We start from the raw sequence: 27,345 nt of genomic DNA, 5'->3' as shown, positions 1-27,345 counted from the left end.
CTTTAATTTTGAAACAACGTCAACGTGATTGACGTACGGTATTTTTTTTTACTTACTTAGTGCGAATTATTCGCATAGGTATTGCTAGTCAACTATTATCACTTTACAAATTAAATGCGAAACGTGTATTTTTTTAACTACTGTTTATTTTTATTTATTTATTACTTTATTACACATTAAAAATTACTATTACAACTTACTCTACTTGTGATCACGGCCACACGAAAATCGCCCAAGTGCTAGTCGGAGTACGAATTCCCTAATGAACAATCATTACTTATAAATGACTTTTGGCCATAGGAATGGAAATAATTATTGAAGGAAGTCAAACCCGATTTGGGCCACGACGATTAAAGTCTAAACCAACTTTAATAAATGAATTGCTATTCTTTTTCTAGTGAGATAATATTATAACATCATTAGGGCATAGCGTTCATTATTATCAGCCTATCGCTCTCAAAAGACCGTGACAGTAGGATGTTACAAGTAAAATAGCGTTGTGGATATGCCCACAGTGCGCAGAACGGCTTATCCGCTTTATCGGTATTGATATCTGTAGCGGTTTATCCGCGTTTTTGTTGCAAAGGCGGTATTATAACTAAATTATAATTAATTGATTATCCTTTACAGACGACCCTTATCAATAGAGAATACATGTTATCTAATAACGAATTAAATTTACCCGTACCAGCCGGCCTAGCATGCATACAACGAGATATCTCTTGACGAGAGAGAAAGATAATGTCTACATCGAGTATTTTCTCGATTACCCTAACATGCGCACTACGAGAGACAAAATTCTCTTCCGAAGACTTCGCCTTGTCGAGTAGAGAAACATTATCAACCATAATCACAACTGAATATCATTCTTATTTCTTATGTCGTAAAGTTGAATTTACAAGGTTATTGACCAATTTCAAACGAGTGACACATGTTTTATTTAAAAATGTTCTCGGCCTTTTGGCTAAGATAAAAAGTGTATATCTAATTTAAAAAACTCTAATATGGAATAAAACGGCGTAAGTAAATGAATTTAATTATATATGTAAAACAATATGCTCGTGTTGTGCTTTATATCTTGTCGCACATTAGATAATTGTAATTCTATCACGCATTGTTTGTTTGTTTTTTTTTTTTAATTTTTAAATTTTTTTGAATTTTTGAATTTTTTTTTTTGATTATTGATTTTACTTTTATTCTATTTAATTTTATTTTTAGTTATTGATTTTTTTAATATAATTTTATTTTGTTTTTTATTCTGAATGTTGTCTTGTCTTGTTGTACTAACCCAATATGGACTTATACTTTGGTCTAAAATAAAGTATTATTATTATTATTATTATTTAGAATAAGAAGCAACAGGGCGCAAATACGTTTTTTGTGTCATTATATGGCACACTTCACTCGACTTTTCGCATTTCCCGCTCTTCGTATACCGAAATTATATAATTATAATAGGGAAACGCCATGGTATACAAAAAATAGGCACCCGGTTTTATTTATTTTTTATTTATCGTCTTTCTCGTCGATAATATTGAAGACGAGAAGTTTCTCTTCCTAAAACGACAAAATTCGACAAAATTACGATGTCATGTTAGCTTCCGTAGAGATAAATATCACAGATCACTAAAATTTAATGATTATCTCTTCTTGACGTAACGAGAAGAGTATCGCGTGCACGCATGTTAGCTACTGTAGACATAGAGAGATAATACGAGAAAAGGGGTCGACAAAATTTTGTCGTGGCGTGCATGCTAGGCCTGCAGGTGTATGATTAGCAATAGAGAAAAGCGGTAAAGAATATTAAAAAAAAAAAAAAAATTAAATATTCTATAATGAAAAAATGGAACCCTTATAGGATCAATTTGTAGTCCGTTTGTCTATTAAAACTCTTTTTCTCAGGAATACGTTTAGGTATCAAGCTGGATCATATATCATATCAAATACTGAAGTCTACTGTCCCTTGGAGCTGTGAAAAAATTAAACTTCTAAGCCAAAACAATCAAAAGATATTGCCGTTTATGTTGCAAATTTTGACAGTCGCAAGGAAATCAACACCTATCCTAACCTAACTGTTGAATAAATAAAATAACTACATTTTAATCTAACATTAGTATATCCAGCACCTCGCGATTTCACCCGCGTATTTTCCGATCTCATGTGAATGTCGGGATAGAAAGTAGGGTACGTGTTATTCTGGATACCAAGTTTCATTTCATTACAATCGCTTGGGTAGTTTTGAATGAAACATCCACCCTCACAAATTTTCGGAATTTTTATGTTTGTAAGACTCAACAATGCTATACTAATCTATTTATGTATATATAATGAATGTTTGTCTGTATGTCCTATTTATAGAATCGTAAACAATGCATTAGATCATGTTATGATCTTCAGCAAAGTGTTGTGCATGAGCATACAAAAGTTCTACGAACAAAAAAAAAATTAAATAAAAAAAGACGTAGCACACGCAGGGTACAGATAGTACGTATTATATAAAATAAGACATTCACAAAGTATATTAAAATCTCAATTTTGTTACGTTTAATACTATTTTTTATGAGCTTTGTTTAACGTAATTTTTCGTCACGGTCAAAACTATTATAGACAGTCTTGTACATATTTAATTAGGATACAATTAGTTAAGCTTGTCAAAGATGACAAACACTTTTTTTGCCGTTCACCCTTAAACGGTGTGTTAGTTACACGCGCAAATCGATTTATTTCGATTGACAAACAAAATTCCCGATTTGATAATTGTAATTAAATAATCCGTGTTCTGTAGATAAATTCCAATATTATGTTTCGTTCGCTTATCGCAGTCCACTGTTAGACATAGACCACCCAAAGTTCGCGCCGAACATCCCGGTTATCCGCATTCTTCATCCAGCCTTAGCCGGCGAACTTACACAGATCATATTATGTTTATATCAAAATATTCAATTACGGAGTCGTTTGTAAATTTTTTTCCACTTTGTTTCGTATATTTCAGACTAACCTTTATTGGCAAAAAGGTATTTTGACTTCAGACTTTCGTAGCAAAACTAGGAGCTTCAACGAAATGAAATGAACGAAATGACTGAAATGAATGAATGAAATGAAGAAAATGAACAGTATTATTTGACTATGATGTTCTATAAGCATTACGTATTCCTCAGTCGAGCTGCTCCAAATTTTGTATTAGATATTTTATTCTATGTTCAATTTTAATAAATTATTATCATATGGATATTTGTCCTTGTCGGTCTGCCTACCGTGCCTCAAAGAACATGTTAAGTCGTCGGTCTCGCTTATTATCATAAGTACCTGATAGCAATCTTGATTATCATATGTTATTTTTATCCCCATATTAACACGGGATCGGAAGTTACCGCTAAATTAACGAGGTATAGCTTACACAAAACAACACACATTATTATTTAGCCATTTCTTTTATCATACTTATTGTAATGTTTGGAGTTTGTCATACATTGTATACTTAGGTAATTAAATCAAAATTTATTTGCTATAATTAGTTAACAATTTTATCAAAAGTAAATATGTATTCATATTTTATTTATGACGTCCATAATTTAAACATTTCGTATACGCACATATGCATCACATGTAATAGACTGACAAGAGTGATGTTCCCTCTACAAGCGTATAAGTACGTTGTTATTTTTTAGTTAAAGATATAATATGACCTGTGATATGAAAGAACATAAACAATCTATTTAAGGCGAAAAAATTAATTTATCCCAATGTAGTCGTTTCAATAAATAAATAAATAAATAAATAAATAAAATTGAAATGTTTGTTTGTAATATTAAAATAACCGTCTTTCACTAAATGCATATGGATGTACAAACGGCACACATACCAAAATAACATTTTTTTACAATTTCGTCTGTCTGTCTGTTCCAGCTAATCTCTGAAACGGCTGGACCGATTTTTACGGGGCTCTCACTGGCAGATAGCTGATGTACTAAGAGTAACTAGGGCTACCTTTATTTTAGAAATGTATTTATTCAATAACTATGCGAACTGAACAATAACTTTTTTGTTAAATTCCACGCGGACGAAGTCGCGGGCACAGCTAGCTATTAATATATTTTATTTTCATAAAGGTACTATCATTAACTAAAATATTTTTTACGTGTAGTTAAACATCGAACTGTTTTCCGTCCACGACGTTGTTCTAACACCCCAAATTTTTTCAAGTCGAGTGATGATAACGCAAGATAATGTTTTTTTTATCTCGCTTAACTTAAATTTGTCGGTACATCTGCTCAATGAACATTTAGTTATAGGCGTACATGTATGGTGGTTGTGTGTTATGGTGGCATTAACGTGATCTCAAAATGATACTCAATGACTTATCTAAGGTCGAAGTTGACAAGGTTAGTTGTTTTCTTTATTCACAATTCGTTAGTAATTCTTATCGATTAATTTAAGCAAAGCTGTTCAGTGAACTTTGTTTTGAGTTTTGATTTTTATAAAAGTGTGTCCAACGTTCTTGACTGGGATGAAATGTTTTTTTTTTTTCTTTTGAGGTATGGTAACGTTGACCTACATGTTTTGATACAATAAATTCTTCCTAAATCTTTTTTTTAAGTTTTGTTACACTCGTGCAAGATTCATCAACATAGCACAAATAGCAGATATGAGATTGCGGTACGATTTTTTTTTGTATATCGAAGTAAGCTTTTTAAATTAAAATAAATAATGTTGTAATGATTTCGAGTCCTATATAAATAAAATGACAGACATCTCATGCCGTTGTGCGAGTATCGAGTTCGTTTAAAAAAAATACGTTTAAAGAAAAAAAATTGCGGCGCGAACTTATCTGGATCAGCTCGTTTCATATAAAATTATTATAAAACAGCAATACATGTTTAGGGGTGTTAGGAACGTTGTGAGGAACGAACGGAGCCCGTTACAATGCTAGCTCCTTTCTGTTGGGTATTCTGGAAGAGATCGCTATTTAGTGATAAGACCGTCCATTGCACTAAATGTATTTCATATTAAGGTTTGCTATGTAAGCTAGTTTTAGTTGCAAAAAAGTTTTTTATTATTCTTATTATTAGGGAACAGGTTGTGAAGTCCCTCACCCACCATAGAAAGGGAGGATCCTCCAACCGGAGGGATCTTGTGTCTGGTGGGTTGTTGTCGCGTTCTTGTATATATTGTTTAATCGCTGTGATAACTTTGGTATCGCGATTTAGAATACGTCAGTTCTTAGTTCGTATATTGCGCGATATATGTCGTTACATATGTTTTAAAATAATGATAATACTAATAAAACTCTTTATTTGGTCCAAATACTTTCTTACAGTTAATTAACTACTCTTAGCCTGCCAAACTGCGTGACAGTTTATAAGCGGCATTAGCGCTTATCAACACATAATACATAACAAACTATTTTTAGCGATTAAACAATAATTTAACTATTAACAATTAAATCTCTTGTATCACGCAATTACGTCTCACTAGCCCTTGACAAAATTCTTGATCATGCGCGGTAAAGTTTTTCTAGATCATTTTTTTATAATGACAAATTAGATCTCAGTATAAACCCTAATAGAAAAAAGGTCAGGCTCAACCAGATCATGTGTCTGGACCGGATCAGGATAGAATGAGGTATGCCAGATTAGGCAAGCTCTATCAGGACCAGGTCTGGTCCAGACAAGGATAGCCTGATGTAAAATATAATCAAGTATGGTAAGGCATACTGGATCAGGACCCGGTCCGGTCCAGATCAAGATAGCCTGAAAGAAATTACGCGAACTGAGCCTGAATCGCGCTATTAATGTTTTTAAACGCACTTAGTATATATGCAGTTATCAGGACAGTCTAGCAGGGAATTCATTTCTACACAGTGAAGCAGACGTAAGTAATAGGAAATAGTTAATTAGTAGTTAATTATTAATCTCATCTTATCCTGATCAGGTCCAGACCAATCATCTGAGTTACATGCCTTATCTAATCCTGATCAGGCATGCCTGGTCCGGTCCTTCTAAGGAAAACGAAAAAATTTCTACTCGGGAAAATCGCGAGAGTAAGAGCTAATGTCAAATCCGCCGTATACCATGAATATTGCGCGGATATGCTTGTTAAATAAGTATATATGTTATAATAATTTATAAATTAAATAGTAATAGTTAATAATTGTAATACATATAAATATAATATACATAAAAGAAATTTTTTTTTTAATTTATTTTATTTCAATATAATTACAATGGTCTTACAGCTTGATTGTCCTCGCCAAACTTTGCTGTTTGATGGCGAGACACGCTCTTATTTAACACATAACGACATTGTAAATAGGCAAAATATGACATTCTCTTAACTTAATCCAACTACAAACTATGCTTAAAACATAAAAAAATGAAAAATAATTTTTGAAAAACGAAATATTTTTTTTTTATTTTATACAATGACAGGTTTTCTAACTTTTTTCTTTTTTTTTTTTAACTTTCCAAAATATATTGTTTAAGTTTTTTCTTAAGTGAGCCAATACTAATTCCCAAATCTTGTCTTAAAAAATCTATTTTATTAAATACTTTAGGAACCAGATATCGAGATGTTCTTGCCCTATAGTAATTATGTATCTTTGGTTTAATTAATTTATTTTCTCTAGCCCTACGGGTGTTGTACTTATTTTTAACATAAATTTTATATGTATCTTTGTAATAATACTGTAAGCCTAATAAATAATCTACTTTCTTATCTACTGGTATTATTTTACAGATGGAAAACAATTTATCATAATCTTTATTACACTGCCTTTTAATATTTTTATTAACTAGGAACTTTATCAGTCTTATTTGGAGATCTTTAACATCTTTTAAGTAAGTTACAAAGGTTCGGCCGTATATAAGCAGACCATAACTAATGAGCGAGTCGGCAAGCGCGTAATATACAACTCGTATAGTAGATTTGCTTAAAACATTTTTTAGCTGGTAAAACTTTCCTAATACGGACCTTAGCTTATTACAAGTCTCATTTATATGTGACCTCCAATTAAAATGTTTATCAATGGTGAGACCTAAATATCTAAATTTATCGACATAGTTTAATTTGTTACAATTACAGTTTGATTTATACTAATGTAAGCAGTCGTATGTATGTCCTATTATAGTAAGGTCATTTTCACTTACAGATTTGGCATTTTGATTGTATGGAGAGTGTATATGTATACATTTCGTTTTTGACAAATTCAAAATAATAAATGCTTGGTAGCATACGTAATTATTAACGTCAATAATCAGCAATACAGGCAGAATCACGGCTATCCGCTAGTTTTAAATCCTAATCACGTGCATGGATAAGTAAAATAATAAAAGCTTATTTTTATCGTCTGATTGTTCTTTACAACCTGTCTGCTTTTATCTCTGTTAGCTAATTGTTCCATTGGGTTAGTATGCAATTATCTTTTGTTATCTAAAGTTCATTATCAAGTGATGAATAACTTTTTCAATCGACATTCCAAAACATATCAGGTACATCTTCATACAATTAAGCGTCACGTTGTTTGTCAGCGATGGACTCCTAACTATTTATAAAACCGATTTTAATCAAATTTGCAAATCGTTTGTAGTTTGATCCAACTTGTAAATAAGTTATATTTTATTTTGATATAAATAATTATTATATTCACAAAAAAAATATATATAAGTCGATAAGAAGTTCGCGAGGCCAGCTAGTACTATGTACGTTTTCTTTTTAACCGACTTCCAAAAAAGGAGGAGGTTCTCAATTCGACTGTATTTTTTTTTTTAATTTTTATGTATGTGTTACATCAGAACTTTTGACCGGGTGGACCGATTTCGACAAATTTTTTTTTAATCGAAAGGTGGTGTGTGTCAATTGGTCCCATTTAAATTTATTTGAGATCTAACAACTAATTTTCGAATTATATCTAATAATGCGTTTTTACTTGACGTTTTTTACGTCGACCTACGTTGTATTATACCGCATAAATTTCTACTGGATGTACCGATTTTGATAATTCTTTTTTTTATTGGAAACGGGATATCCCCAGTGTGGTACCATAATAAGGAAACCAGGATCTGATGATGGAATCCCAGAGAAATCGAGGGAAACTCTTGAAAATCCGCAATAACTTTTTACTGGGTGTACCGATTTTAATAATTTTTAATTTAATCGAAAGCTGATGTTTATCATGTGGTTAAATATAAATTTTATCGAAATCTGATAACTACTTTTTGAGTAATCTTTGATAACGCGTAGTTACTTGACTATTTTTTCGTCGATCTACGTTGTATTACTCGTCGATGAAATTGAAGTCGGTTGTTTTTCGTTTGTGAGCAAACACATTTTATATGGTCTACAATCATCGATGTTATAATTAAAACAAAAACGTAATCGGTCGATGTCTTTACAAGAAATACTCTTAGAAAAAAAAAATAGTTTTCGCTCTTTAAGGCCTCAATAGAAAACAAAACATTTTTTAAGTTTTTGTCGGAATTAAAATTCATTGCATCAAATTATATGACATTTTAGCAGTTATGACACTGCTGTTAGACAGTTGCTAACATATGTATAACAAATACAAGTTGTATTATTGCTCTTTCATCGATACATATAATAAAAAATGTAAAGGATCGCTGTCTGTCTGTACATGGAACATACACAAGAAAAAATATTATTGGGATCTTTATCAACGCAAATAGCACCCAATACAATGATTGTTAGAATTTTTCTCTGTTTGTCTGTGCGTTTGTGTACCTTAATCTCAGAAACGGCTTATCCGATTTACATGTGGTTTTCACTACTATATTGTGGTAAGCTCAGCTTAACATTTAGCATTTGTTTCATGTCAATCGGTTAATAAATAAAGAAGTTATGCCAATTTAAAGAATCACGTTGAACATTTATAGGTATAAATAACCAAAACGCGGACGAATTCGCAGGCATAGCTAGTATTAAATGTATTTGTTGTTTAATACAATAAAGTTAAAAACATGAGCGCCAAGTCGATGTCAAAAAGTTATTTCTTGAAACGTTGTAGTAATTGTACTACATTAGACATGGAATATTTATAGTAAAAGTATATACCTATTTCTTTATAACTGGCTGACGCGACCTTTGACCCGCCATATTTTTTTCGTAATTTTATCGATTTTTTTAATATTCCTACATTCGGGCATTTCGGAGATTCGTTTTTATTTATATGTAGATTGGAAAAATATTTATAACAAGTATCCAAAACGAAGTTTTCTCACGCACCCACGTGATTCATATTGTTAGAATAACGGTATTTAATTGTTCAGACTAATTCTCCAAAATAAACTCAAATTAGCTGTATATTTGTTTTTCTTTGTAACTAGTGGTCGCCTAGAGGTCGAAATTCAACCACAATTAAAAATTTAAATTAAAGAAAACCAAAAAATTATGAAAATAAAGAAACTTAAAAAAAAAAACTTTTTTTGACTTTGACAATCAACACAAGAGTACAATACGCGTGTGTGTGTCAAATACATGGTAGTGTGTGTAATGTTTTTTTATTTATTTATTATATTTTTATGCATAATTAAAAAAGATATTAGCATTCTGCACTCCTTCTTTATGTGTGTATGTGTATAAATGTACGAAATTTCATACTCCTCCGTCCGCGCAAACTTCGGAAAAAGGGGTACCTACAAAGTTTTTGCTTCACGTATAAAGATATAGGTACTTAAATGATTGTTTTTTATTTAATCAATCACTGTTTGTATGTGTACATGATTAATGCTTACTGTTTGCAATTAATTGAATCTTATAATGTAATATAATATTTGTAAAAACACAGAACATGGTGGAATTATTCTTTTTTATAATTCTACGATAAATTAGCAATGATAGCATCTATTACTATAAAGATAGCTTAATGTTGGAAACATCTACCATCGGTCTACCATCTCAAAAATTATCACGTACAATAATGTAATTGGAAAGCTATTTAGATGGATACAATATAAATCTTTATCAATATTCTAAATAGCTTAGTTACGTTAAGATTATTTTGCACATTATAATAATCCTTATATTATGATAACGTCCACGATCCACGTAATTTAGGTGAACGGAAATGTCGCAAAACAGAAACTGTCGTGCGCGAAAAAAAAAAATGGCGCGTTCCTTACCGATGACAGGATTCGCTTCATGCGACCAGCGACGACACACACCCCTCGCTGTCGCTAAGAATATTAAATGCTAAGAATTTTATATACTACCCGTGCAGAACCACGCTATGTAGGCTAGTAATATACAACTTTTAAGTCTTGCTGAACCATCTAAATTTTGCTAGATTCGCGCCAACGCGATTCTTAATGTAATAACACGTAATTATTTTTCTTGAAATATTGCATATTATTAAGTGATAATTAGCGTTTCCCGTATAAGTAGTCGTAGCATGATGTGTACGAGGCCCTATAATTTGCACAACACATGGACTTTCTTTTCTATTTTGTCATTAAATAAGTAACTAAACTACTCGTATTCGTTGCCTATACCATTGGTATAGATCTTAAATTGTTAAAAAACGACCAGCCATTGAACTTTTAAGAACTTCGTTCCGTTTTGATGGCGTGAAAAGTATCTTTTTTTTTTGTCCAGGACATCAAAGAAGAACTCAACAAGAAGAATCAAGACGATAGTGATGCTTTGGAAAATGTTCTCACGTACGTCGGCGAGTTCGGCCGCTACCAGAAACTGTTGTTCCTGGGCATGATGCCATTTGGCATTTTCTTTGCCTTCGTCTACTTCGTGCAGATGTTTATAACTGCTACTCCGCAGCGGCACTGGTGCAAAGTGCCGGAAATTGAGCATTTGGATGTTGAAATCAGGTAATATTCAACTTTCATTTACTGATAAATGAGTTCACTCTTATTAGGGTTCCGTACCCAAAGGATAAAAACGGAACACTATTACTAAGACTTCGCTGTCTGTCCGTCCGTCCGTCTGTCTGTCACCTTGCTTTATCTCAAGAACTGCTATAGCTAGACAGTTGAAAATTTTCACATACTGTGTATTTTGGTTCCCGCTATAACAACAAATACTAAAAACAAAATAAAATAAATATTAAAAGGGGCTCCCATACAACAAACGCGATTTATTTGCCCTTTTTTGCTCGATATCAATAAAGCCAACAGGTAGGCACTTTAAATATTCACAAAATACTCAGTTGTAATTTTTATTAATAATAAATTATAAAATTAAAAGAAAATATATATTTAGACAAAAAAATTGTGTAAATTTTTTACCTAGTCAATGGTACGGAATCCTTCGTGCACGAGTCCGGTTCGCACTTGGCCGGTTTTATTTATTTTATTTAACTGTCTACAGTAGTAAATTAATTTTAAACAGACGCAAAAATTATTATGTTTAAATACGAATTGATACGAATTTGATTATAGTATTTCTATTAGACATGTCGACTGATAGTTTACTTAGACTCGAATATTTTGTTATTGATTTCAGATTTGGTACTCCTTAAAAGTTTGAGATCTTTTTCGTTATATATGGGTAAATTGTATTTTTATAAAATAATAATAATTATAAAATGCCATTGATGTCTAATTTACATTATTACACAATTAGCTGTTTTGTCCTTGGTTTGGCGGGTATCATATCAAGTGTTTAGACAAGTATCTACTCGGAGATATTCTCGTTTTATTAAATATCAAAGAATCAGTCGGAAGAAATTGTGAAACGAGGTCAATTTAGTTTCTAGGGCATATACCTACTTAACTGAAATTACATAGCTGAGAATCAAGAATAAATAAATTTTCACGGAACGAAAATTTTATTTTATTTTAATGTTTAATTGTAACAACGCACTCAACTTGTTCACAAGACACAGCTATAACGCTTCTCCAAAATTGAATAGTGATGTAGGTGTAGCACAATACTCGTATAATAACCAAAGACAACATAACATCACAAATTCAAATACTAAGCGCTAATGATTTTGTATTAGCATGCTACTTTGAGCAATAATTTGACAAAAAATTTAGTGTGAATTATACTAAAAATCTATGCAAAGAAAAAAAATTGACGTCTACAATCCGTACAAATTAGTGATGGTGTACATAAAATCGGTATTTTTTGTTTTTTCTTACATTCATAGGTCACGTTGTTACTTCTTATTATTCCTCACAATGCAATATGAGACAAAGAAAATAGTCCAATAAAAAAATAGAAGACCGTCAGACGATTTAAACCATTACAGACGTAATCTTACGGCGCCAGGGACGGGGGACGACTGGGAGCGCTGCCTGATGTACAACGTGAACTGGACCCATGTGCTGATCAACAACAGCGTCTCACCAAACACGCCCACCATGCCCTGCAAGGATGGCTGGGAGTTTGAGTTCAAGGATATCCCCTATCCGACGATAGTTAGTGAGGTGAGACTTTTGCAACTAACACCACTAAATATTTCCTACTCTAACGTTACTATTAAAAGCAAATGTTCCTTTGATACGAAACCCTTTTTATTACATTTTAATATATCTGCGTACAGCTTAATTTCGATAATTTGAATATCTCCTTTTAGGGGACCATTTCATTATTTAGGGCGGTAAGTCTTTAGATTAAGAGCCGTCAAATTATCTATGCTCAAAATTTGACCGTTTATCGGCATAATTTCGTGACAAATAAGATGTTTCATAGATAAATCTATATATTTTAATTACAGCGCGGGTGGGTTTGTGAAAATGCAGGCAATATACCCATCGCACAGGCAATCTTCTTCGCGGGCTCCTTCGTTGGTGGGATATTTTTTGGCTGGGCGGCGGACTACTTTGGCCGAGTCCCGGCTTTGATTGGTAAGAAACATTTTACTCCCGTGTCACCGTCTGCATATACGCATGAAAAGTTTGAAAAAGTCTATGACTTTTTTGAGGGGAGTAGAATATACGACAGGAAAAATTTAATGTTTGTTCGCAAATAAGGTGATTTTGGAACAGAGTAAATGAATTAAAATTTTATTTTTAGGTGCCAACGCAATGGCTTTCATCGGCGGCATAGCGAGTATCTACACGACGGGTCTATGGGATTTTGCTTTTGCAAGATTTATCGTGGGAACTTCGTACGACAGCTGTTTCATGACCATGTACATTTTAGGTAAATTGAATGTTACGAGTAGCTCAATCACTGCACACACTTTGAAAAAGACGATGCCATGTGTTATTGGGAGATAGATGTAAATGAAGTGTTAAAAGACAAAATTGATGAACTTTTAATACTAAGTGATCACTTACTGGTGCACTGGAGGACTGCGTCGCATATGAGTTGCTGAGTAAGAAAGTGTTCCCTACACTTTTTTACTATGGAAATTCAACGAAAAAGAAATTTAATAAAAAAAAGCTAAGCTAAGCTATTAAATTTACGAACGAAACACCCAACGAACAACCCGCCGTTTGAACTAGTCGTATTCCTTATGACCATTAAATATAACGCCGTAATCTATCATTATCTGTAACAATCATACAAAATAATTTTAACTTTTTGGAAGAATGTTTTTAATTGAACATTGATCGAACGTGCAGTCTACTCGTATGTATATATATATATGTCTTCGATCCTATGATCGAAGACATTACATAGCTTAATATCGCTAGTCATTTAGTAATATCCGATCCCACAGCCCTCAGTGCTCGAGCGGCATTACTCTACATAGCTTATACCGTTGGTCGTCTGGGAGTATCCTCTTTAATTCAAATCTCCAGTTCTCGAGTACGTGGGTCCGCGGTACCGCACGTGGGTCGCGAACATGTCCATAGCGCTGTACTTCGGCTGCGGCTGCCTGGTGCTGCCGTGGGTGGCGCTGTGGGTGGGCGACTGGAAGAAACTACTCTGGGTCACCACCTTGCCCATGCTGGTGGTTGCCTTCGTGCCCTTCACTGTGCCGGAAAGCGCTAGGTAATACAATACAATACAAATATGCTTATAAAAAATTAATTAATTACTTAAATTGTTTTAATGGTGTTTCTTCAAAATACGTATGTAATAGATTGTGATTTTTAGACAAACTTTTGACGTTAAATTGACATCTATAAGTAGAAAAATTTAGATATACTGCTATCTAATATATAAAATTTTCGTGTCGCGGTGTTTGTAGTTAAACTCCTCCGAAACGGCTTGACCGATTCTCATGAAATTTTGTGTGCATATCGGGTAGGTCTAAGAATTGAACAACATCTATTTTTCATCCCCTTAAATGTTAAGGGTAGTCCACCTAAGATAATTTTATCATCTCAATCATTACAGCCTATACAGTCCACTGCTGGATATAGGCGTCCACAAGTTTACGCCAAAAATAGCGTGAACTCATGTGTTTTGCCCATAGTCATCACGCTGGGCAGGCGGGTTGGTGACCGCAGTACTGACTTTGTCGCACCGAAGACGCTGCTGCCCGTCTTCGGCCTGTGTATTTCAAAGCCAGCAGTTGGATGGTTATCCCGCCATCGGTCGGCTTCTTAAGTTCCAAGGTGGTTGTGGAACCTTGTTATCCCTTAGTCGCCTCTTACGATACCCACGGGAGAGAGGGGGTGGCGATATTCTTACAGCCGTAACTACACAGTTGCCCTTGTACTATGATATAATGTGTAGGTAGGTGTAACGTTATCTAAGTTGCGTACTTATAATATTCTGATGTGACAGTACAAGCTTGAAAGTGTTTGTGTTGTGGCAGTAGGAACATATTTTAATATTGGTACCTGCATCGGAAAAAAGGTGCTTATCTACGTGGTGGCAAAGAATTTGAAAAAAATTAGCGTAACGTAGGCGTTGTGTGGAATTATGTATTCACTAAATCACGCAAATATACGCACTGTCCATTAAAGTGTTATTATTATTCGATTTCTATTTATTACACCGTTCTATCTGTCATCCCTGTTATCTGAAATCATTGAACTTCCTAGGCGGTAAGTTACTTTACCTCAACACAACACAAATGCTTATGTCTGAAATCCTTTTGTACTTTCCAGGTGGCTCGCGTCTCGTGGACGAATCAATGATGCCGTAAAAGTTCTGAATAGATTCGAAAAAGTCAACGGAACAAAAATACCAGAGGACGTCATGGATGAGTTTATCGTAAGAATATAAAAATTACTTTTATTACATTACATAGCCATCGCTCTTGTGTAGTAGTGCGTGCACCGTGTGGGCACCCACACATCGGTGATTGCAGGTTCGTTTCCTGCTCGGGATTGATAATTTTATTTGTACAAAGATTTCTTTCTGGTCTAGCTGCCTGTCCTTGTGGGTCTCCCAATCCTTGGTTCCTTGGAAAGGTTCAGCGTGGTGAATTAAGCTCCGACCCTTCTCCTACACGGAGAAAGAGGCCTATGCCCAGCAGTGGGATGTTACTGGCTGAATCGTAACACAACTAGAATATGTTTAAATGAAATCAAATCAAAACAACGTTTTTTCAAATAAGCTTCAAGAGCACTTTCGAATCGTCCATTTACAAATAAATTTTTTTATAGTGATATTCTTTTTAAAAGTGAAGCTTTCACCGATTCGGAATGTAGATATTGTAGAGAAGAGTTGGCGAGAAACTTCGCAGTTACTTTTTTGAAAATAATATATAAACTGTGTTTTAGTACAATACTGGCGACCCGCCCCGGCTTCACACGGGTGCTATGCTCTAAACCTCTAAAACTATCAGTGTTTCTCTACTATATTATGTATGTATTATACACATAAACCTTCCTCTGGAATCATTCTATTTACTGAAGAAACCGCATCTAAATCCGTTACATAGTTTTAAAGATACAGACAACGGGAAGCGACTCGGTGTATAACCGAATTCCAAAAAAGGAGGAGGTTCTCAATTCGACTGTATTTTTTTTATGTATGTTACTTCAGAACTTTTGACTGAGTGGAGCGATTTCGACAGATTTTCTTTTAATCGAAAGGTGGTGTGTGTCATTTGGTTCCATTTAAATTTATTTGAGATCTAACAACTACTTTTCGAGTTATATCTAATAATGCGTTTTTACTTGACGCTTTTTTCGTCGACCTACGTTGTATTATACCACATAACTTTCTACTGGATATACCGATTTGGATAATTCTTGTTTTGTTAGAAAGGACAATTATTGTTTTGACTTTTCTTTAAAAGTAATTTAAGATCGGTGGTGGTTATACATAAATAATTGTATTTGCTCGCAAACGAAAAAAACCGACTTCAATTACATCGACGAGAAATACAACGTAGATCGACGAAAAAATAGTCCAGTAACTACGCGTTATCAAAGATTACTCAAAAATCAGTTATCAGCTCTCAATAAAATTTATATGTGACCACATGAAAAACATCAGCTTTCGATTAAATTAAAAATTATCAAAATCGGTATATCCAGTAAAAAGTTATGCGGATTTTCGAGACTTTCCCTCGATTTCTCTGGGTTTCCATCATCAAACCCTGGTTTTCTTATCATGGTACCAAACTAGGGATATCTTCTTTCCAACAAAAAAAGAATTATCAAAATCGGTACATCCAGTAAAAAGTTATGTGGTATAATACAACGTAGGTCGACGAAAAATGCGTCAAGTAAAAACGCATTATTAGATATAACTCGAAAAGTAGAAGAAGAAGAAGAAATATACTTTATTGTGCATATTACATAACATACATCTTTAAAAATAAAATTTGCAAAACAATATTATGCACAAAGGCGGTCTTATCGCTAGGTAAGCGATTTGAAAAGTAAGATACTGAAAAGTAGTTGTTAGATCTCAAAATAAATTTAAATGGGACCAAATGACACACACCACCTTTCGATTAAATTTTTTTTTGTCGAAATCGGTCCACCTAGTCAAAAGTTCTGAAGTAATATACATAAAAAATATAGTTGTATTGAGAACCTCGTCCTTCTTTGGAAGTCGGTTAAAAATACAGTACGACTGGTTAGGCTAGTGCCATCTGCCTTCTTTTAAGTTCAAAAAACAATATAGCTCGCAAAGGTCAATAAAGTTAAATTACCGTTTTACGTCAAGGTCTCCGCAGGTCAAACGCGGCAAACAAACGAGTCAATCTGGGACCTGTTCCGCAGCGGTCCTCTGAGGAAGGTGATGATTCTCATGATAATCGTGTACATGGCGTGTGCACTCATTTTCGATGGCCTGGTGCGCATGTCGGAGGGTCTCGGGCTGGACTTCTTCATCACCTTCACTCTCACCTCCGCAACTGAGATACCTTCCGTCACTTTGCTAGCCTGTATCCTCGACAAGTAAGTTCTTCACCGAATGCATGCAATGTGAGATTTCAGAATCAGGTTGTGTTTCCCGAGATCCTAAACGTATCATCGTTATATAAGGAGCTTTACGAGATTTTCTGAGATTGAAAGGTTTGTTATTTTTACATAAAATTAGGTCGGCAATCAAACGTACGGTTCACCTAATGTTAAGCGATTACCCGACCTTCCCCAGAAGCTCTGGTTACGTTACTCCTCACAGGAACATAATACTGATACTGGAATGGAGGATCTATTTTATTGAGGTAAAGCCGACCGATGTCGGGATAACCCTCCAACTGCTGGCTTTGAAATACACAGGACGGGGACGGGCAGCAGCTTCTTCGGTGCCAGCTCTGCGGTCACCAACTTACCTGCCCAGCGTGGTGACTATAGGCAAAACACATGAGTTCACGCCATTTTTGGCTCGAACTTGTAGAGGCCTGTGTCCAGTAGTGGACTGCGATAGGCTGATGTGATGATGCGATAAAGTTCAGCAGGAAATATCCTGCCCAAAATCTTGAGCAGTCCGGCTAAGGAAATATCTCGACCTTACAAAAAAAAACATACCTACTTATTTGTTTATTTCTTTACTAATAATACATTTAAATTGACAGGTGGGGTCGACGGATCCTTACGTGTGGCCCGATGGCGGTGTCTGGAATACTTATTTTAGTTGCTGCATTTGTTCCTAAAGGTAAGCTAAGGTTTTAATTACATTTGTTTTTAGTTTCTTAGAATTTTTACTATCAAATATCAGATTTTATCGAATTATAATAAGATTCTAAAAATGTATTGACTAAGGCCCAAGGACTATTCTTGTTAATGCAACTTTTTTTATATACATAATTATGTATACAGTTATATCCACAGGTTTATAATGCCCATGCTTTTGTTATTCCAATTTTTATTTTTGTTAGTAATCCTTACTTAGTACCTACACCACTGCAGATTACATTAAGAAAACCAATTATTCAATCTAATAGATGTAGATATTTAATGACTACTAACTACTACAATTTATTTGTGTTTTAAACAAATTATTTTCTGTTTGCAACCTGAACGATACGCCAAAAAACCTGCACGAAAAGCTATCCCCACTCTGTGGCGCTGTACATAAAAATATAGATTATGCAGACCAAATTCTCATAGCTACTTATGAGAAGCTATGAGATCTAGTATACAAGGTGAGATCGTGTTGCAGGTGTCCCGCAAGTGGCGCTCGCGATCATGGCGCGGTTCTTCATCAACATGGCGTACAACGCGGCGATACAGTGGTCGGCGGAGCTGCTGCCGACGCCAGTGCGCGCGTCCGGCACCTCGCTCATACACGTCAGCGGCTACATCGCCACACTTGTGTCGCCCTTTGTCGTCTACTCGGTGAGCTTTTTTTAGTATGCTATAGATCTTAACGGCCATCACTATGTCTGCCATTTGGGGACTGTGTACTGAAACCCAGGCGAGAAAAAGTGAGGTTCTTGAAGGGAACTCATAAAAGTAAAAGTTCTAGCGAGTTTAGTGGATATCAACCTAAGGGCCTCGCGTTAGGGCGTGATCGCACCTCGATTTAGAATGAAGGCGGAAGTTGCACGGTGAAGTTCTATATTTCAAGAGTTTGCATGTGTGCTCTATTCGATTCTACTCGATTCTACTCCACTCCACTGCACTCTACTCCACTCTATTCTGTTCTGTTATATTCTGGTCTATTCTATTAATTAATCTAGACAAATAAACAAAATTCGAGTTTTTTACTCAATGCATATATGGATGTATACACGGTACATATACCAAAATCATATTTTTTAAATTTTTTGTCAGTCTGTATGTCTGTCTTGGATTCTGATGGAACTTTCACTGTAGCTGATGTAATAATAATAATAATAATAATACACTTTATTGTACACCAAAAACAGAAATAATACATATCAAAGAAAGAAAGAAAATATTGACAATATATTCATTAGGTACAAAGGGCGGCCTTATCGCTAAAAAGCGATCTCTTCTGATGTAATAAGGAGTAACTTAAGCTACTTTTATTTTAGAAGTTTATTGATTAGGTATATAACTCTGTGAACTGAACAATAATTTTTTTATTAAATTCTTTAAAAAATTTAAACTATTTATTATCAATTAGCGAAAAACTTTCATGTCGGACATAAAACAGAAGCACAGAAAAAATATATAACCAGGAAAGACTACAACTTTACACGGCGTGCTTTCTTTTCTGGGTAAGAATCTATTAGCTCCCAAAGTCCGTGGCATAGCAGTTTTTATTTAGGCTAGGATCCCGAGGTCACATAGACGAACTCATGAAAGTAGATAAGTTTTAATTATTTTCAGTTTGCTAAAGCTTCGCTCACAGTTTGCAAATGTTGTTGGAAACGTGCAATAAATTCTAAGCTATATATACAGGGTGGGGATGACAATACGACAATAACTTTGACATCGTATATGTAATGATATTCCAAGCCCACATACAAAAAATCAATAAAATACATCCAGTAGTTTAGTCAAAAAATATGATTTTTCATTTTTTAAAATTACTACGTGTTGTATAACATTAATAAACGGTCACCCGCAGGTTAACGACCCTTTGAGCGCGATCAGTACAAACATAATATTACGCGTACGCGTAATTTAAAAACGTGCAAAATTGTTATCTATTTTGGTAGGTCAGTGTTGTGTTAAGACATATTAAAAACATTTGTTAAATAGTTTTAATATTCAGTATGATTCTAATAATTTTCTTTTTATAATTGTTTGTTTTTTAAAAATATATTGTTTCTTTTAATGCTTAAATTTTAAATTCTGAAAATCTAAATTCTGAATCTAACATAGTTTTTGCAAGTAGGTAATATCACGGGGAGCACACATGGCATATCAACAATATTTAATAAATTTAAGTATTTCATTGACTATATTTATTTCAAGATCAAAATATTCGCGAAACTTTTGCTCGAGCAGTTCAACAAATGCGATAAAGACAACAAATAACAATAACAACAATTATTAATAATAAAATACCACGTTATTACATTAAAATATTAAATCTTTCAACAGCTGAAAAAAACAATCAACGTGGCACGTGTGTTGCAATGACCCTGAGAACGTCTAACGGTGTAAAGGACTGGCTGTGCCAGGGCTGCTAGAAAAATTTGTCACACTAATACAAAATTTTCTGTGGTCATATTTTTTAACAAAAGAATTTGTTGGCTTAAAATTCGTATCATTTTCGTTTCTTCTTATTAATTGCTAGGCTAATAATGTGCCCTTAAGGGTATCATTGGATAAACTGTTAAAGTTTTGTTCTGATTAAATTAACTTCGCTGAATTCTCGTTCACATTACAGATTGCACTGTAATGGGGAAAACATAACAAATTTAAAGCAAATTGAGCCAGTGTTTTATAATTTTCAAATTTTTTTTGAATATCATATCAAAAATTGACCGCTCCAGCGGGGTTCGAACCCGCGTCTCCGACTGACCGTGTCGGCGCTCTAGCCAATTAAGCTATGGAACGATGCACCCGCTCGAGCGAAACTTTCGATATGATGATTTTTATATTCGGTTTAAGCGAACCGTGGCGCCGTCTATAGTGAGCTCTTTACAGAAACCCGTAACTATTCAAAGTTTCATATTACAATGAAAATCTTTGACAGGAGACGACACCGTGCTATTTTTAATATCTAAGATTTTATTTTTGTGTTACCCACATTAGGAATTCTAAACATTTTTGAATATCATATCAAAAATTGACCGCTCCAGCGGGGTTCGAACCCGCGTCTCCGACTGACCGTGTCGGCGCTCTAGCCAATTAAGCTATGGAACGATGCACCCGCTCGAGCGAAACTTTCGATATGATGATTTTTATATTCGGTTTAAGCGAACCGTGGCGCCGTCTATAGTGAGCTCTTTACAGAAACCCGTAACTATTCAAAGTTTCATATTACAATGAAAATCTTTGACTATAAACGGCGCCACGGTTCGCTTAAACCGAATATAAAAATCATCATATCGAAAGTTTCGCTCGAGCGGGTGCATCGTTCCATAGCTTAATTGGCTAGAGCGCCGACACGGTCAGTCGGAGACGCGGGTTCGAACCCCGCTGGAGCGGTCAATTTTTGATATGATATTCAAAAATGTTTAGAATTCCTAATGTGGGTAACACAAAAATAAAATCTTAGATATTAAAAATTTTCAAATTGTTTTTTATTTCAAAATGTATTTTTTTTTTCAAGTCGCAATTATTACCACAAGATAAATTATAAGTTTCATTAGAAAGCAAACAAATACAGCCTTTATATGATTTTTCAAAGAGTCCTCATTCATATAAAAGTGGTAGGTTCATTCAAGTAAGGGAAATTAACGAAATTCAAGCTTGCCGGTGAATGATGTTTCTTTAATTATGAAATGCTTCCAGGTAATAGGAATATAAAAATCGTACATTTTGCGTATGATTTTAGTCTAGCGATCGTACATGAGTAAAAATTAAAAAAAAAAATCGTATCGATTAAAATCGTACATCTGTCAGCCCTGGTGCGTAGGCTAGCGTAAACAAAACATGTTATAACCTGTTTTTGGTTTTTCCCTGAGTTGCCGCGTACGCGACTAGCGGCCAGTGGTCTCTGTGCCGTTTATTTAGGTACTCATGTTTCTTGATGTCATACGCGTTGATTTGTCAATTTTCTAATTAATTATTGGATTATCTCGAAAGACTTGGAGTGATTGTGCGATATTTTAACGCTTTATTTTTATAGTGACAAGAACATTAACGTAGAATAAATGCCTAATTTAATAGTTATTAGGTGAATTGTGCGAAATTAGGCGCTAGTGTTAATAGTAAGAATAGTTTTTATTTTATTTACAATACCACGTTATAATTACACAGCTTCGGAGTACATGATTTTTGTTTACGGAGAATACAACGGCAAGGCTAATTTAGCAATACAGAAGTACCGGGAGAGATATGGGAACACCCGTATTTGTCCAACCGATGGCCGCACTATTTCAAATGCTTTTCAGAGGATACGGGAAGATCAATGCATTTTCTGTGAGGTTTTGTAACAAACGACTTGTACTCAACAGACGTAAATACAGTTGATGAGTTAAAAAATAGAATTATTAGACCTTTTAATAAATTAAAAAATATGGCCACTAATGGCGACATCATGTCAAAATTAATGAATTAAATTATAAGAAGATAATTATTTTAGATAGAATTTAAAAATTTAGTAACCTACAATGACCGACCAAACAAACCAACGTACCTAGTTCGTAGTAGTTCGTTGTGTCACCGCGCGTCATAACAGGTCAGTGAACCTATAGTCACACATGTTGTAGTATAATTTTATTATATTTTTCTTATTTAGTTTGTTTGAAAAAATCATTTTTTTGATTTTGACGTTAGAACTTTGTTGATGGTTTTGAAATACTCCTATAAACTAGTATTACCTGTGTTATCAATTTTTGTCGTATTGTCATCCCCACTCTGTATATATAGTCCTCCTAATCGATTTCGATGACGCGACCCAGGGAGTCATGACTTATTTCTCTGATGGGCCCTAATATGGCTCGCTAATCCGCATTTAGTTTTAAATGTCCTAGAGCAAGTGCGACAGTAAAGCTGACCCGCAAAGTTATATGTGTCAGTATAGGAGGGCTTAGGTCTCTGTGAGGATAGCTTAAAAATAAAATTGTAAGTATATGTGAATGTAAAATATAGATTAGACCATTACATTGCGCAGCCGGTATGATTATAGTCTCTGTTTATTAACATGGCGTTTTGAATCAAGCGCTAGAAGTAGAGTTAGAGCTATACTGACATTTTGAAACGTTTCTTGCAAGACATGCTTTAACAGATTGTTGTAACAGGTCGGGATTTGATTTTTCTTGATCTTCAAAAATTTACTAGATAAAAATAATAAATAAATATTCTTCATTATACACCAAAGACAAATGCAATATACTTAGATTCACAACATAGTCTTAGCTAAGGTACCATAGGCGGTTTTATCGCTAAAAAGCGATCTCTACTAGGCAACCGTGTTGTGAAGGATATTATACCAGTGAATACAGATAGGCATAGGTCTACTTATAACAAACAGAATAATATTATCTTATACTATTAAACGAGCAATTCTTGTATATATATATATAGAATCTGGATCTCGGAAACGGATCCAACGATTTTCATAAAATTTAGTATATATGAGGTTTCGGGGTAGATAAATCCATCTAGCTAGGATGCATTTTTAGGAAATGTTGTTTTATCCCTGTTTTTAAGGAGTGAAAAAATATCGTTGGAATACGAAGGTAAATTTCGCCTCTGTCAATTTAGTTGCTCGAGCTCGAGGGGAAATCGGTCGGTTCGGATCAACCGAGAAGATCATGGTTCAAATCCCCATGTCCCTGATCAATTATTTTTTCTTTTTTTTTCTAATTGCACTCGTTATTTTTTATTTAAATAGGCAGTCTTATTTTTTATTATTATGTCGGTAAAAATCGAAAAAAAAATATTCATATTTTATCATTATTATTTTTTAATTATTTTTTATTTTTGATTTTTTATATTTTTATCACTGTCGGTAAAAAAAAATATTCATATTTTATAAATATGTAATTCGTATTTAAATATGATTTTCAAAAAAAAAAAAACATGATTTGTTGGAGCGCCTATCAGTTTTTGAGAAGCAATTACTCTCAATCTTGTAATTGTGTATTTTGTATCAAATTTTAATTTATCGTTATTTTTTATTTTTATTTTGCGTTAATTCATTATTAATAATTGTGTTTGCAGGCAAATGAAAAAAAATCGACTTCAATTACATCGACAAGACACACGACAATGTAGGTACACGAAAAAAACGTCAAGAAATACGCATTATCAAAGATTACTCCAAAAGTTGTAATCAGATCTCGATGAAATATGACCACATGATAAACATCGGCTTTCGATTAAGTTAAAAATAAAAATAAACATATATTAATTATAAAGATTCGATTACTTAATAAAATATACGAGATTTAAGGAAAAGAGGCTTCACTTGTTCGATATTTCAAATTCTTGTCTCAAAGATTTGACACCTCCATGAAACTGCCGCCCGGGGCAAGATCCTTAGATTCGGGGCCGTCTTTATACTAGGATCATAGAATTGTGGGTGCGCATTTACAAAAATGATCGAAACTCGGGGGTTGAATAGAACTAAATATAAATTATAGATTTAAATACAATAGTAATGTGCACAGAACAAAGAACTGCCATGAGACTAAAAGATCAAGTTTTTTTAAATTGTAATCACTAAACAATAACACGACGAGTCCGGTGCAGTGCCAAAGCAACCAGCTGTTACGATAGTAGTCGTTAGTTCAATTCTCGCTAATTTCAACAAATTTCATCCACATACAGAATTTCACCCTACTGAAAAGCCGTTGGTGTGTGATATTTATTTAGTTAAATTTACTTTCAGGAACGTGTATGGCGGTCACTACCGCTACTCATTTTGGGTATAACTGCTATCTTCGCGTGTACTATAGGAGTTATGTTGCCGGAGACAAACGGCCGGCCGATGCCGCAGACTATAGAGGAGGGAGAGAAAACTGTTAACAAATACTCTTTGTGCGGGTAAGAAATAACTTAAAGTAACTACGCTTGAAAAAGACCTATGACCTCTATAATAATATTTAAACTAAATTTTAAACTACCTTCATAGTAAGTGACATATAGAATTATAGGACATAGGTCATATCAATGCTTTTACATTAAGTTTTATCTATTTTAATTTTACGACTAATAGTAAAAATATATTTATATCAAATCACTCAGTTGTTTGGTTCCCAAATTTAGCAGTAATTTACGTCTTTAATTTTTTATTTATTTATAATTAATAACATTTTAATTTATGTATATATACTCGTAAAAACAATAGATTCATATAATTGGCTTAAACTTTCAAAATAATTTATTCTTAATCTTTTTTTAGAAAAGTGGAAGACATAGACGAGAACCAAGAGGAAAATGAAAAGGAAAAAGCGCTGATTACTTAGCGTCATCAGATTTGTTGAAAGGTTCAAGATTATTAGGTCGCCGTAGTATGGCAATGCTTCATATCAATAGAACTTGAAACAGCAGCGCGCACAGATTATATACCTTTATGGTATTATTACAGTTTAATGTTAAAATACATTACATATTTTTACACTTTGAGGCTATTTTAATCAAACAAATTATTTATAAATATATATTATATTATAATGATGGTACTTAAAATATAAATTTAATTATAAAACATTTTTAAGTAACAAATACCATTTGAAACTTTAATAATTGTGATGATAGTTTTACTAAAATAATTTTATCATACCTTAATAATATTTATTATATATATGTTGCAGTCAAAACTCTTAACCAGTCAAAAGCACTACTGACTAGCAAAATCAGTCAGAAGTACTTTTGACCGTTTGCTTTAGTCAATAATACTTTTGACTAAAATAACAGTTAAAAGTACTTTTGCCCAATGGAGCTGGTTAAAAGTACTTTTGACTAAATGGTTCCGTCAAAAGTGGTTTTGACTGGTTGTATCAGTCAAAACTCTTAAAAAGTTAAGGTGGTCGATAAAAATAACGACAAACGCACATATAAACTTTTTTTTATAATACTCATTATTAGTGGAGAACGTGCTGATATTAGAACAAAAATGAGTGACTACGAAAAGAAAGAAGGCTTTTTGCAAAGAATTTTAGCGATGGAAGATATGAAAGATAGTCATTTCAATGTGATGACAAAAGAAATATTTAAAAAGTTTGCAATGGATGTGGAAGACGCGAAATTTAATGAAAAGGAAACACCATTACAGTACAGTAGACTACAGCGCTTTAACACATTGAAGTTTGTGATATAAAAAAATTAGTTACAAACACAGAACCTGTCAAATATTTTTGCCGGCTGAGGAAATCTACAACATTATTGATGCTGCTCATATTTCTATAGGGCATGGTGGTCGCGATAGACTTAAGAATGAAACGGCAAAAAAGTACGCTAATATTACAAAAGAAATGATTAATATATATTTATCAATGTGCGAAGGATGAGTCAGGCTTAGAAACCGATCCTGCACACTGAAATGAACAGCCGCTGCCAAGTCGATCTGATTGACATGCAGTCCCAAGAAGATCGTGGGCATAAATTTATTATGGTTTATCAGGATCATTTGACTAAATTTATTCACATCTAACGAGTTAATAGTGCTTTTGACTGACGCTTTTTTGCAGTTTAAAATACTTTTGACGGAGAGCGTCAGTCAAAACTATTTTTAACCGTGAATTTGCAGTCAAAAGTACTAATAACCAATAATTTTCAGTCATAACCACTTTTGACCAACTTGTCCAGTCAAAAGTACTTTTGACTGATTTCGCTAGTCAATAGTACTTTTGACTGGTTAAGAGTTCTGACTGCAACATATATAATTATATTTTTTTTATCAAGTACAGTTAAAGTTATCTGTGATAATTTTGTAATGATGTCAATTTCAAAACGTTAATTTTTAAATATTAAAAATATGTGAAATAATAATAAATTTAAATATTTAATTCAAAATGTAGATAAGTGTAGTAGATACTTATTTTTATACATCAACATGTAAATACACGAATGACGTTCGTACTGCAAACATTACTGTACTTTTAAATTTATGAAAGAATAACTACTTTTTTTACTAAAAGCAGTCGTATTTTTTGTTACTTAAAGCGAATGTAATATTACTATCTATCATAAATTCTCGATACTTATGATAAGTTTAAGTTTGAAATTTACTACTTTATAGTAATAAAGAAATTAAGTACTGCGAAATTAGTACATAGAGAGAAATACAGGTATATATTTCAAGCCTCTTCTAACGATAAGCTGTAATTTTAATTAAGATCGATTTTTTTTTAATAAATGATATTAACTGAGTGATATCAAATATAATCGAAAAAATACCTCAGTACTTAAATGAAAAGTTCATGTTATGTTTTACAACATCAAATTATTCACAAGATTACAAGAATAATTAATTGTTAAATTCGATATAAATTTTAACGATTAACATTTAAACAAATGCAACGTACACAAGTAA

At 33.5% G+C, this 27,345-nt stretch overlaps 1 protein-coding gene across 1 annotated transcript in view; it reads left to right on the top strand.

Annotated features, from left to right (window-relative positions):
• Nucleotides 1-25,433, top strand: part of LOC123663041 (organic cation transporter protein-like) — a 61,806-nt gene extending 36,373 nt beyond the window's left edge. Inside the window, exons 2-12 of the mRNA XM_045597784.1 lie at nt 10,606-10,835; nt 12,221-12,398; nt 12,689-12,818; nt 12,988-13,116; nt 13,722-13,914; nt 14,982-15,087; nt 16,999-17,231; nt 17,852-17,931; nt 18,439-18,614; nt 24,700-24,854; nt 25,213-25,433. Of these exons, the coding sequence (XP_045453740.1) occupies nt 10,606-10,835; nt 12,221-12,398; nt 12,689-12,818; nt 12,988-13,116; nt 13,722-13,914; nt 14,982-15,087; nt 16,999-17,231; nt 17,852-17,931; nt 18,439-18,614; nt 24,700-24,854; nt 25,213-25,276 (1,674 nt within the window). The 3' untranslated portion in view covers nt 25,277-25,433. The remainder of the gene's footprint in view (nt 1-10,605; nt 10,836-12,220; nt 12,399-12,688; nt 12,819-12,987; nt 13,117-13,721; nt 13,915-14,981; nt 15,088-16,998; nt 17,232-17,851; nt 17,932-18,438; nt 18,615-24,699; nt 24,855-25,212) is intronic.
• The last annotated feature ends 1,912 nt before the right edge of the window (nt 25,434-27,345 follow it).

This window comes from Melitaea cinxia, chromosome 2 (genome assembly GCF_905220565.1).
Source record: "Melitaea cinxia chromosome 2, ilMelCinx1.1, whole genome shotgun sequence".
NCBI lineage: Eukaryota > Metazoa > Arthropoda > Insecta > Lepidoptera > Nymphalidae > Melitaea > Melitaea cinxia.
The sequence above is the reverse complement of the archived record's forward strand: the minus strand, read 5'-3'. Positions and strand labels throughout refer to the sequence as shown.